The sequence below is a fragment of the Rhinoraja longicauda genome, chromosome 5 (assembly GCF_053455715.1).
Source record: "Rhinoraja longicauda isolate Sanriku21f chromosome 5, sRhiLon1.1, whole genome shotgun sequence".
In the NCBI taxonomy this organism is placed as follows: Eukaryota; Metazoa; Chordata; class Chondrichthyes; order Rajiformes; family Arhynchobatidae; genus Rhinoraja; species Rhinoraja longicauda.
The window spans coordinates 15192736-15207099 of record NC_135957.1 but is presented as its reverse complement, the minus strand read 5'-3'; the positions used below and the strand labels follow the sequence as shown (position 1 = coordinate 15207099).

The following is a 14364-nucleotide window of genomic DNA, read 5'->3' as shown; positions in this document are numbered from 1 at the left end:
TACACCTTTATTCCTTCTTCCAAAGTGCATGACAGTACACTTTGCTACATTGTACTCCATTTGCCACTTGCTATCCTTTCTCTCAAAGTGTCCAATTACCCCTGCAGATTCCGTTTCCTCAACATTACATTTCCCATCACCTATTTGCAAACCTGCCCTATTTCATCTGCAAACTTAGCCACAAAGCCATCAATTTCACAACCTGATCATTGGCATATAACTTGCAAAGAAGCGGACCTAACACCGACCCCTGTGGAACACCACTTGTCACTAGCAGCTGACCAGAAAAGGCCCCCTTTAATCCCACTTTTTGCCTTCTGCCACAGCCAATCTTCTATCCATGCAAGACACAAAATGCTGGAGTAACTCAACGGGACAGGCAACATCTCTGGAGAGAAGGAATGGGTGACGTTTCGGGTCGAGACCCTTCTTCAGACTATCCATGCTAGTACCTTGCCTCTAATACCTGACTTTAGCCAGTTTTATTACATGTTTCTAGGTACCTGAACCCTCATTCTTAATAATGGACTCTCAAATCTTACCACTTATGTCACCTATAATTTTCTTCCGTGTGCCTTGCTCCCTTTTTAAACATTTAGTGGAGTTTGTCTTTTGTCTGGTTAACCAGTAGAGGGGAAACTTGAATTTCTATAGAATTTGTCTTCATTTGAATGTGGTTCCAAAGTCATTCATAGCCAAGAATTCTTGGTTTATTTTAACCGTTGATGTTGTCTAATTGACATATAATCAAATAAGCATAAGATCTGTTTTGAACTCGAGTGTGATTTTGGCTGAGATGTGCCGTTGTGTTCTTATGTAGGTAGCCGAGCATACGTTCTTCTTTCCCTGAGTCAGCAGGATGGGATTGAGCAGCACATGGATTTTGACAACCGCTACACCTTACTGGAATTGTTTGCAGAAACCACCTCCTCTGAAGAACATGGAATATCATTTGAAGGAATTCATCTTCCTCAGGTAATGCAATTTCCTGTTCATTTTGTATTCTTGTTTATTACCATGAAAACAGCCTTAAAAGAAATAACATCGTATTCATAATCTTGTCAAAAATAAGAACACAAACCAACTATTTGCTGATTGTCGGTTGATTGTTGGGCGATGGAGGAGGCCTGCAGCAGTCTGGGACTTACCTGGATTTGGAACTGCTCCAGTACATCGAGTGCGTGGACCGGACTTTGAACTTTTTGTAAATGGCGACTTGTGCATGTATGATCTCAGCAAAAAGAATTTCACTGTGCAGTGCACACATGACAATAAAGCACCATGAAACCATTGATTGATCAGCTTAACTTGGTGCTAAATCATGTCGCAAAAAAAACATAATCTGGAAGAAAATAAATCCTTACATGGGTAAACTATTAATTTGTCCAAGTTTCTCTGACTGTCACATTTCTTCTGATGGCACCACCTTCCATACCAGTGGGATTTTCTATCAATCGGTTTCTATAACTACGTCTAACTCCATCACCCATTTTTTGTGGAGTGAAATGAACAGCATGGTGATTTCTATGTTGTTGGAGATCTCGGGAGATTACGATGAATCATCCATATGGACTTCTAAATGTCTTTGCAAATGCTTCAGCCCTATCACTCATATTTTGAGCCCCACAATTGTGGAGGATGGGAATTTTTCTTAAAAAGACACAAAGTGCTATAGTAACTCAGCGGGTCAGCCGGCATCTCTGGAGATGGGTAGACGATGTTTCGGGTTGGGGCCTTTCTCCCATTGAGTTACTCCAGCACTTTGTCTTTGTTTGTAAACCAGCAACCGCAGTTCCTTATGTCTACATGGGAATATTCTTAGTTTCTCCTCCTGGTTATCCACCACCATTCAATACTAGATGTGGCAGGACTTGTAAAGCATCTAATCTGTTGGTTGGAGATGATTTTGGTATGTCTATTTTATTCCCTTTAGCTTGCATATAACAATGTGTTTCACAATGACGTTGTGCATAAGAAACCACGTCAATACCTCTGCTTTCTCAGAATGCTAAGGAAATTTGACATGTCTCCAATAACTCATACCCACTTCTACGGATGCACCTATCCTATCCGGATGCATTGCAACTGGACATGGCTCTGCCTGAGACGACAAAACGTTGCAGAGAGTTGTGAATGTAATCCAGCTGCCTAAGGAAACATGATCAAGGACTGCCACACACCAGTCATTCTCTCTCCTGTTGTACAGAAGATAGAAAAGCTTGAAAGATATTCAAACAAATTTGAAGACAGCTTCTTCCCTGCTGTTATCAGATTCTTGAACAGACCCCTCAGATGTTAGGGATGAATTCCCAAATTTCCAATCTATCTCATTGTGGCCCTTGCACTTTTTTTAATCTGCACTTTCTGTATGGCTATCACAATATATTCTGCACTCTGTTTATTTTCTCATTTGCACTACCTGATGTACATGTGTATGGTACGATTTGCCTGAATAACTTGTGTACATATGAGCCTGCTATATATTTCCGTCCTTATTGATGGTTCACTTCATCTCTTGGATATTCAGTTATAAACAGCCAGATATGTTCCCTGTTTATCCCATGTAGTATAGTACCGCATAACATGATGGAGGGGTTGGTTTATTATTATCACGTGTACAGAGTTACAGTGAAAACCCGTTTCTGCTGAAATCCTAATTTCTCTTTCTTACACAGACTAACATCTCAACCCCAACTTTCAACCTATGTAGTAATTTAATTTGCGTTGTGGGACTTGGGTTCCTTAGGTTCCTTTTATCCATTGCCACTGTTCTGGTTTCCATTGATTCCAGCACTCTATCCTCAAATTCTCCCTCTCATTCCACAGCCAAACTTTTTCACCCGTTGCAAATGCTTGGATCTCTTCATTTAACTGAAATTCAAAGGACTGCTGATGGTTGGTATGTGAAATCAGACCAGAAAATGCTGGACATTCCCATCAGATCAGAAGGAATCTGTGGAGAGACAAACATGACTGATTTCCATGATTATCACAGGTGGATTTAACAGTAAATGCTGCATTAACTGAATGGTTACGTGCTTTTTGTTTCCATTTCAGATTCCTGGTAAACTCTTATTTTCGTTGGTAAAACGTTACCTGTGCGTCACCTCATTGATGGACAAGTTAAATAATAGTGGACAAGATGCAAGTGGAGAGCGGCAGGAATTTGCTGCTTTGCATCTTCCTGAGCCGACTCGCTTGTCACGTGAGTTTGAGTTCACTATGGCAATGGCAAATCTGATTTCTGAGTTAGTTCGTGTCATGGGCTGGGATCGGAATAAGCAACATGATCACTCAATGGGGTCAATGAGTGAGGCATTACCCAGAAACATGAAATCAATATTTCAGCCACGGAGCATGACCGCCAATAGTCTTCTGATACCGCAACCTCGGAGAAAAACGGCTACAGCTTACAAATCACGCTCAAACTTTGCCAGTCGAGGCAGTTATGTGGACTATATACAGGAAAATTTGAAGGCAGGCATGACTGTGAAAATGCTGGAGGATTATGAGCAAGTCAGTTGTGGAGATGAAGGGGAGTTTAGATACAGTAATGATGGGACTCCCCCTGTGCAGGTAAGGATATGTTTAAAGTACCTTGATGTGTTACTTTGAGGAGATGCAGGATAGCCAAAAATGGTTTCAGCTTTTCATGAAATATTAAGTGTGTTTTGAAAATGCTTAATATCTGATAAACGTTTTAGGTCACAGAGTAATGGAAATAACTTGATTATTCAATGGTCCATTTTTGTTCTCGTTCTTCAGCAGATTTGGTTTGTTGTCAATATTGCATCTTTTCTTTGGCCACATAATCAATCTGCCTGAAAAATTCTCATAATAAATGAATGAAACCAAAGCCTCTGTACATGTTACCATATACATTCCAAACTCACATTTTGATATAATTTAGAATTTTGTTATATAATCATGTTAAAGGAAATGCAGAATAATGTCTTTAAAAGATTAAAATCTGATAATGTGCACTTTAATAATGTTTTTAAAAGATTAAAATCTGACAATGTGCACTTTAACTAATGGCATGTTGGCCTTCATAATGAGAGGATTTGAGTATAGGGGTAAAGAGGTTCTTCTGCAGTTGTATAGGGCCCTGGTGAGACCACGTCTGGAGTATTGTGTACAGTTTTGGTCTCCTAATTTGAGGAAGGACATCCTTGTAATTGACGTAGGTTCACGAGATTGATCCCTGGGATGGCAGGACTGTGATATGGGGAAAGATTGAAAAGACTAGGTTTGTAGGAGTTTAGACGGATGAGAGGGGATCTTATAGAGACATATAAAATTATAAAAGGACTGGACAAGCTAGATGCAGGAAAAATGTTCCTAATATTGGGGGAATCCAGAACCAGGGGCCGCAGTCTTAGAATAAAGGGGAGGCCATTTAAAACTGAGGTGAGAAGGAACCTTTTCACCCAGAGAGTTGTGAATTTGTGGATTCTCTGCCACAGAGGGCAGTGGAGGCCAAATCACTGGATGAATTTAAGAGAGAGTTAGATAGAGCTCTGGGGGCTAGTGGAATCAAGGGATATGGGGAGAAGTTGGGCACAGATTGCTGATTGTGGATGATCAGCCATGATCACAATGAATGGTGGTGCTGGCTCGAAGGGCCGAATGGCCTCTCCCGCACCTATTTTCAATGTTTCTATGTAACCACATGTGATTTTTTTTCTATTACAAATCTCAAATTGTGTAGTACAGAGGCAAATAAATAAATGATGGGTCTTTGTCCCACACCCATGGGACGATTCGATTTATTCACAAAATGTTGGAGTAACTCAGCAGGTCAGGCAGTATCTCGGGAGAGAAGGAATGGGTGACGTTTTGGGTCGAGACCCTTCCCATGGGACAATTTACACTTATACCAAGCCAATTAACCTACAAACCTGTACTTCTTTGGAGTGAGGAAGGAAACCAAAGATCTCAGAGAAAATCCACGGGGAGAACGTACAAATCCCGTACAGACAGCACCTGTAGTTGGGAACGAATCCGGGTCTCCGGCGCTGCAGGTGCCGTAAGGCAGCTGCTCTATCGCTGTGCCACCGTAATTTCATTCACCTCTGCAAATCTCAACCTCTTACATCCCACCTGAGTTAATATCTCTGCGTGACAACACTTTGATTGGTCATGGTTTTTGGGAGATTTTACTGCAATACATCTGTCATAAATGTGGATAGTTGCAATTCTCTGTTCGACTTCCTATTGCACAGCTGGTTAACAGTTTATTCATGTGTTATCTCCAATATCTTACAATCCATTCCAACTAAAATAACAATCAGTTTCAAGATATTGCAACTTTAACATCTGTCTCACCAAGTTAATGATGTTGCAATAGATGATAACTATAATGACATTCACAAGGCTGTGAACACATTCATTCATTAGTTGATGATTACACCTGCACATCTCCTAAGAAGAGACCAAGACACATTCTTATGGGTTAGAACATAGAACTGTACAGCATAGGAATGGGCCCTTCAGCCCACAATGTTTGTGCTGAATATGATGCCGTTAAACAGATCTCATCTTCCTGTACATGATCCATATCCCTCTATTCCCTGCACTTCCATGTGCTTGTCTAAATGCCCCTTATGGTGGACATCACCAGTTGCTGGGTGTCACCTCTGGTGCTGGTCTGCCAGGCCTGTATTGCAGCCATCTTTAGCTTATGCTTGTTTTGGGAGCTACTACCCTTCAGTTTTCTCTTCAGCATATAAAAGGCATGCTGAATTGGGTTCAGATCGGGTGATTGACTTGGCCACTCATGAAATGACCATTTTTTTGCTTTGAAAAACTCCTTTGTTGCTTTAGTGGTATAATAATAATAATAATTCATTTATTTTATATAGCGCCTTATCGCATGCTCAAAGCGCTTTACAAAAACAATTAACATAGAAACAAACAGACAAACTATCCTGACGGAAAAGCGGCGAATACACAACGCCAGCGTCCTCTCACGTCAGGGTCCGGCAGTAGACATTAAAAAGCACAAGATACACAGATATAATTTTTTACACAAACAGCCATCACAGTGATTGCTCTAGGCATACCCTCACTGTGATGGAAGGCAAAGTCTTATCTCCTCCTCATTCTTCTCCCATGGTGCCACGAGGTGATCGAGGCTCCCAACTTTTTGAAGCCCCCACCGGTCGATGGAAAGTCCCAGGGCCGAGCCGAGCAGGCCGATGAAAGTCCTGAGCCCCCACCGGGCGATGGAAAGTCCCAGGGCCGAGCCGAGCAGGCCGATGAAAGTCCTGAGCCCCCACCGGACGATGGAAAGTGCTGCGGCCGAGCCACGCAGGGCGATGAAGGGCCTGCGAGCGGGTCGATCGTACCTCGCGCTTCGGGGCGGTCGAAGCTGCTACGGCTGGAGCTCCCAAAAACCGGTCGCCAGCCAGGGACCTGCGAACTCCCGAAGCCCACGGCCGAAGCCTCCGAGATGGTAAGTCCAGGCCCTGCGACCGGAGTCTTTGAGGTCGATCCCAGCTGGAGGCCGCCGACTCCACGATGTTAGGCCGTAGCGCGAACGGAGATACAACACGGTAAAGGTCGCATCTCCGTTGAGGAGGAGATTTGAAAAAAGGTTTCCCCCAACCCCCCCACCACCCCCCCACATACACAGAGTTAAAAATAAAATAAAACGTACATTTAACGACGACAATGACAAAAAACAACAACAAAAAAAACAGAGAGACTGCCGGTGAGCCGCAGCTGCAGAACACAGCCACGCCCACTTATTTGGGATGTTTGGGATCATTGTCTTGCTGTAGAATGAACTGCCGGCCAATGAGTTTTGAGGCATTTGTTTGAACTTGAGCAGATAGGATGTGCAGGAGCCATTGTACACTTCAATGTCTGTACACTTCAGAATTCATTATGCTACTGCCATCAGCAGTTGTATCATCAATGAAGATAAGTAAGCCAGTAACTTCAGCAGCCATACATACCCAGGCCATAACACCCCCACCACTGTGTTTCACAGATGAGATGTTATGCTTTGGTTCCTTCTCTCCACCATACTTTGCTCTTGCCATCACTCTGATAGAAGTTAATATTTGCCTCATCTGTCCACAAGACCTTTTTCCAGAACTGTGGTTGCTCTTTTAAATACTTTTTGGCAAACTGTAACCTGGCCATCCTATTTTTGCGGCTAACCAGTGGTTTGCATCTTGCAGTGTAGCCTCTATATTTCTGTTGATGAAGTCTTCTGTGGACAGTGGTCATTGACAAATGCACACCTGCCTCCTGAAGAGTGTGACAAGAGATATGCCAATATGTTTTATTGAAACTTCAAATAAATGACCCACTAACTGAATCGTCATAGAGATCTCTTTGTCGTTGGTTATTTGCGTCAAGGACCACCTCTCCCATTCCTTCGTCAAAGCGCAAGAACTTGTCTTTGGCGGAGCGCATGTGGAAGATCTTATCTGAACTGGAGTAATTTATTGTAAAACCTTCCTCAGCCGGAGTGTATAGATCATGAACTATCCTCGTTGAGAGAAGATAAAGAAATCCTTCTCTCAAGAGTCATTTAAAAAAGAACTGGCTCCAGGAGTGGGGTTGAAGCTGGCCGTAATATTGTAAAAATCTACCTTAGCTGGAGCGATCAGCTTGAATTTATTCTTCAGAAGCGTTCAGCCAGAGCTTGCCTTCGTGAGATACGAAGTGTGAGAGCTTAACTGACTTGGAGGGATTTATTGCTAAAAGTTTCTCAACCGTAGAATAGAATGAGCTATCCTCGGTGACCAGAAACATAAATCTGTCTCTAGAGTGATTTGAAGTTAATTAGCTCGTAAAGAGACTGAAGTTGAAAATAGTGATTGAAACTAGAGGATTGTTTGCCGCTAAAACCTTGAAGATAAGAAACCGAAAACTGCTTTAAATTGGTTTATAAGAAAGCCTGTTAATTGCAGCAAGCTTTTTTGGAAAGCTGTTTTCCATAACTGGTACTCAGAAGTTTGGAATACGAGCCACTAAGAGACGACCTTGAAGAGTGGCTAGTTATCAGTCTTCTTTGGCATTCCATTGAAGATAAGAACACAGCTGCACGTCTTCACGAAATACAACATGTCTGTAACTAAATCTGATGTTCAGGCACAAGGTGGCGACATCAGAACAAGGCCTAAAGTGGAAAAAAGGGCCACTAAACTTGCATCGATAGATATGAATTTAGCCTATGAAAAACATGAAACAAGCTAACAGGTTAATGGGAAGCACTAAAGAACTAATAGAATCAGCTGTAAAGGTACATGAGGTACGATTCAACATGATTCAATTTAACCATGTCAAGAACAAAATCAATGAAGAATATGAAGCATTTAGACTATTACAGCCATCTGCAGGAGAACTTGAAAGGCAAGACCAATGGATGCACCGTCGGGAACGCTCTCGATGAATTTGATCAGGAAGTTAATGCGTGGATATACCAAGTTGGTCATGGGACCACACCCTCCAATGTCGAGAGCGCCTTATGCCAGGGTGGTGTAGACGTAGACTCCATCAGACTTGAAGAGATCTCAAACTAAATTGAGCATCAAATCTCGTGCATCTTCGACGCACTCTGCTTGTAAGGAGGTTGAGGTCGAACTGGCTGTTCTTGCAGGTCAAGCTGCGTTCTTGGAACAGATGCATAAGATTGAGGCACAGCAGTTAGAAATGGAAGAAGAACGGAAGAGAAGCCAATTAGGAATGGAAGAAGAACAGAAGAGAAGACAATTGGCAGTGGAGAACGAATGGAAGAAGAGGAATGATCAATTGAGAAGAGAGAACGAACGATTGAAACTAGAGACTGAAATGGCAACAGCCAAGACAAAACTTAGTGTACTTGGCACTCCGAACTCAATAAGCAGCTCGACAGTATCTGATAGGAGGAGTTCTTATCTGGGCAGGGGAGATGCTCAAAGCCAATTGCCAGCTAAACTGGAACCATCTGCAGCTAGATGCAGGTATGGCCGGGAGCAACAGGCTTTTGGACCGAAACAAACAACTTTGAGACCATATGCTAAAGCTAGTGATATGGCATATCTAACTCGACGCCCTCCTCAAGGGGCCAGAGCAAGGCCTCAGGAACAAAAAGGTGAGCAAGGGCGTGCTCGTATTAAACATTATGATGGAGGCCGAAGTGAAGTGTATGACATATGGCATTGGCAAAATGAAATCGCTGTTCTTCTGGCTAAACAAAATCTTTCTTCCACTCTACCACCAAGAGACATTCCTGTGTATGATGGTGATCCTTTGCGGTATCAACTTTTTATCAAGGCATTTGAAAGACTGATGATGACAGTGACCATTATCATTTCTTGGAACAATATACAAAAGGACAAGCGAGAAACTTAGTCAGCAGCTGTCAACACTTACCTTCAGACCAGGGTTATCAGGAGGCAAGGAAGCTGCTTAAAGAGCATTTTGGCAATGAGCAGAAGATTGCCACTACTTATATTACCAAGGCATTGGCCTGGCCAGCTTTCAAGCCAGATGACGTGAAAGCATTACAAGAGTTCTCACTATTCCTTAAAGGTTGTTACAATGCAATGGAACAGCTCAAATATATTGATGAATTGAATGTCCCCTCTAATATGAAGGCCATCCTCCTAAAACTGTCTTATAAGCTCAGGGAAAGGTGGAGAGATCGGGCATATGAGATTCACGGAAGCAAAAAACGTCCACCTGGATATCCCGACCTGGTAAACTTCACAGAGGTACAAGTGAAGATACTATCAGATCCACTGTATGGGAATATTGAGGATGCTAAAACAGCAGCAACTGTTAAAGGCTAAGCTAAGAGAAAGGCCGAAAACAGCTAGAATCAGTTTTGCTACGAATACAGAACCTGTCGAAGTACACGCACAAGAAAATCTGACAACAAAAGGAAAGAAAGCTGAAGTGCCTATTGCCAAGCAGCAGGACCCTTGTCTGTTCTGCAATAGAAGGGGTCACCAGTTGGAGAAGTGTTGGCAGATCAAAAGGTTAGAGTATAAAGAAAGGATGGATTTCTTAAAGGGTAAGAGAATCTGTTTTGGATGTTTAAAGATGGGTCTCATGAGCAGAAGCTGCAAGAGTCGTTTGACTTGTGTTGTATGCAAAGGAGAGCATCCTGAGATACTTCATATTGAACAGAAGGACAAAGAAAGGAAACCAGTATGTACAGAAAAGAAGGAGAAGCAGGAAAAATCAAGCGCGAGTGATGCTGCGCTTCCATCTCAAATGTGTGGACATATTGGGGCCGGTGGAAAAAGCCAGCATCATCTCCATCGTACCAGTGCAAGTAAAGTCTCAATGGGAGTACAGTGTTGCAAACTTAAGCATTTTTGGATAATGGAAGTTCGTCTACCTTCTGCACCGAAAGCCTGGTAAGAAGGCAGAAGATTTCAGGATCAAAGAAGAGGATTCTCTTGCGCACCATAAATCAAGAGAAGTCTGTAACCAGTCGTATTATTTCAGGTTTGGAAATATCTGGTCTGGACAGCAATGATTTTATCCGATGTGTTTACCAATAAGACCATTCCTGTTTCACAATCAAACATTCCCAGACAAGAAGACCTGAAGCAATGGCCTTACTTGAAGGATGTCAAGATTTCTGAAATAGATTCTGGCATTGACCTACTCATCGGAACTAATGCTTCTAAGGTATTGGGGCCTTGGGTGCTGGTCAACAGCCAAGGAGATGGAACGTACGCCATGAAAACCTTGTTGGGATGGGTTATTTATGGTCCTCTGAGAAAAGACCACGACAGTAGGGATGGAAATGGCTCTCCTGCTGCGGCTATCAATCGAATATCCACTGCGAATCTGGAGGAACTTCTGGTCAAACTTCTGGTCATGACTTCAATGAAGGATCCAGCAGGGAAAAGGAAGAATTGTCCAGAGAAGAGGTAAAATTCATGGATATTATGAATTGTTCGGCAAGGATGACAGATGGACATTATTGTCTAGAATTACCTTTCAAGCAGGAGAATACCAGCATGCCGAACAACCTTTGCATAGCTGAGCAGCGTATCCAGAGCTTGAAAAGCAAGTTTAATAAGAATAAGACGTTTTGTAATGAATATAAATCTTTCCTCATAGAAATGATTGATGATGGTTATGCTGAAAGGGTACCAATGGACCAGCTGAATTGAAGTGATGGTAAACTCTGGTACATCCCTCGGGGTGTATCACTCGAAGAAAGGAACCATAAGAGTGGTCTTTGACTGTGCAGCAGTCTTTAAGGGTACATCACCTAACTGCCAACTACTGCAGGGTCCAGACCTAACAAACTCACTCATAGGAGTTCTCATCAGATTCAGACAAGAGCCGGTTGCTTTGATGGCAGATATCCAAGCAATGTTTCATCAGGTCAAGGTATCAGAAAAGCATGTTGACTACCTGCGATTTCTGTGGTGGCCCGACGGTGATGTGCAGCAAGATCTTATTGAATACCGGATGAAGGTACATCTTTTCGGAGCCGTGTCATCACCAAGTTGTGCAAACTTTGCATTGAAAAAGATTGCTGAGGATAACGGAGTATATTTTTCGCAAGAGGTGGCAAACACGATAAAGGTCAACTTCTACGTGGATGATTGTTTAAAATCCATGCCTTTGGGACAGGAAGCAATTCAGATGGTAAAGGACCTGACTGACATCTGCCAAATGGGAGGATTTACACTATGAAAATGGATCAGTAACAGCCGTGCTGCATTGACATCCATTCCTCAAGTAAGTAGGGCTAAAGAGATCAAGGAGTTGGACTTGGACCAGGACAATCTGTCGATGGAAAGAGCACTTGGATTGCGCTGGTGCGTTGAAACAGATGTGTTCAAGTTCAAAATTGCTGTACAGGAATGACCGTGCAACAGAAGTGGCATCTTGTCTGTAGTCGGCTCTATCTACGATCCTTTAGGATTCTTAGCACCATTTACTTTGCTAAGTTGATTATGCAGGAACGCTTCAAGGAGAAACTTGGCTGGGATGATGACATACCCCAAACATTTTCTCAGCGATGAGCAGGATGGCTAACAGATCTCAACAAGATTGCAGAGTTTAGAGTGGTGCATGAAGCCCACAAACTTTGGTCAAATCAGAAATGCACAGCTGCACCACTTCTCAGATGCCAGCAAAAGTGGCTACGGTACTGTTTCATATCTAAGACTGGAAAATGATAGAAAGGAAGTGCATATTGCATTTATAATGGGAAAGGCCAGAGTGGCGCCATTAAAACAGATACAATATATAGCAGATCCTTTTTGGAAAAGATGGATACGAGAATATTTGCCTCTGATTGTACAGTTGTACAGGGGCCTGGTGAGACCGCACCTGGAGTACTGTGTGCAGTTTTGGTCTCCAAATTTGAGGAAGGGCATTCTTGCTATTGAGCGTGTGCAGCGTAGGTTTACTAGGTTAATTCCCGGAATAGCGGGACTGTCGTATGTTGAAAGACTAGAGCGACTAGGCTTGTATACGCTGGAATTTAGAGGGATGAGAGGAGATCTTATTGAAACATATAAGATTATTAAGGGTTTGGACATGTTAGAAGCAGGAAACATGTTCCCAATGTCGGGGGAGTCCAGAACCAGGGGCCACAGTTTAAGAATAAAGGGTAGGCCATTTAGAACGGAGACGAGGAAAAACTTTTCAGTCAGAGTTGTAAATCTGTGGAATTCTCTGCCTCAGAAGGCAGTGGAGGCCATTTCTCTGGACGCTAAATCAAGAGAGGGCTAAATAGAGTTAAAGATAGCGGAGTCAGGGGGTATGGAGAGAAGGCGGGAACGGGGTACTGATTGTGAATGATCAGCCATGATCACATTGAATGGCGGTCCTGGCTTGAAGGGCTGAACGGCCTACTTCTGCACCTATTGTCTATTGATCCAGGAACGGTGGTTTAAGGTGAAAAGCTTCGTTGCAGGTGACATTATTCTGGTGGTCGATTCTACAGCACCACGTAGGTCCTGGTCAATGGGCAATATATTGGAGATTATACCAGACGCACAAGGTTTTGTGCGTACAGTTCGGCTCCAGACTAAGCAACATCTTGGAAAGACTGATAACCAAGATATGTCTGCTACTTGAAGCTGATACCCGAGTACAGCAAAGACTGGTGCCTTGAAGATTGAAGAATCACTATAGGAGATTAGATGCCAATATATAGTGCATGCTTTTTTGATTACGTATGAAGTTTTTATGGCTCCTTTTGATACTAGTAATTGTTGCGTTATACACATAACAATTAGAGGCCGGTGTGGAGGAGCTATTTTGCATTTATTAGTTATTTTAGTATATTATTACATTGCTTTGTATCCTGTTGTATTATTTGGGCACTAAGAGGTTAATACAGATGGACTGGGCGGAGCTAGATGAGCCAGAGGAGCTGCCAGCTCTGATGTAATGCTTCAGTTCATGAGAAGAACCTACTGATAGAAGGTCGGTAAGCAGGATTTTTAACTATAAGTGCCTACTAAAATAATAAGATTTTGGTGGCCAAAGAAAATACAAGAAGTACCTACTGGATATAAGGTCTGGTAGTTTTATATAAGTCGCGGAGGAACCACGGTAGGATATTAGATTTTTACCAAGTTAATCAATAACAAGTCGATGGTAAGAGATATGCCAATATGTTTTAATAATAATAATAATAATGCATTACATTTATATAGCACTTTTCAAACACTCAAAGACGCTTTACAGGGATTGCAACTTCAAATAAACGACTAACTAATTGAGTCGTGATCTCTTTGTTGTTGGTCATTTGCGTCAAGAATATATCGTTCCACTGTTCCTTCGTCTACGGCGGTTTTGGGGCTTGATAAGAAAGACAAGAAGTTGGCCATAATAAACAGTATGTGGATAGGCCGACTCGAGAATGGACCATACTGGACCTTGTATTGCTAAATGATGTTGGGGGAAGGTACGTAATGGGTGCAAGGCAGATTACAATGTCGTTAGACAAAAGCTAAGGAGAGTACATTAGGAGCAGTTGTTAATGGGTAACTCCACAGGTGATATGTGGAAGCCCAGCTGATCAAAGAGCAGCGTCAGCATGTACCAGTAAGGAGGAGGGATAAGGACGGCAAGGTAAAGGAACTGTGGGTGACCAATGAAGTTGTAAATCTAGGAAGAAAAAGGAAGTGTATGTCAGGTTTAAGGGGCTTACGAGAAAAATAAAGCAAGTAGGAAGGAACGTGGGTAATTAGAAGGGCCAAAAGGGGCCATGAAATGTCATTGGCAAAATGGATTAAAGAAAATCCCAAGGCTTTTTATACGCATGTTAAAAATAAGAGGGCGACCAGAGAAAAGGTAGGACTGCTCAAAGATAAGCGAGGGAATCGATGCTTGGAGTTGAAGGATGTTGGTGCAGAACTAAGCGAGTACTTTGCA

At 42.6% G+C, this 14364-nt stretch overlaps 1 protein-coding gene across 4 annotated transcripts in view; it reads left to right on the top strand.

Annotated features, from left to right (window-relative positions):
• cul9 (cullin 9) overlaps nucleotides 1-14364 on the top strand; it is a 131540-nt gene that overhangs the window by 18089 nt on the left and 99087 nt on the right. For all 4 annotated transcript variants that reach the window (XM_078398942.1, XM_078398943.1, XM_078398939.1 and 1 more), the window contains 2 exons: nucleotides 825-975; nucleotides 3058-3576. In XM_078398942.1, coding sequence (XP_078255068.1) covers nucleotides 825-975; nucleotides 3058-3576 — 670 coding nt within the window. The remainder of the gene's footprint in view (nucleotides 1-824; nucleotides 976-3057; nucleotides 3577-14364) is intronic.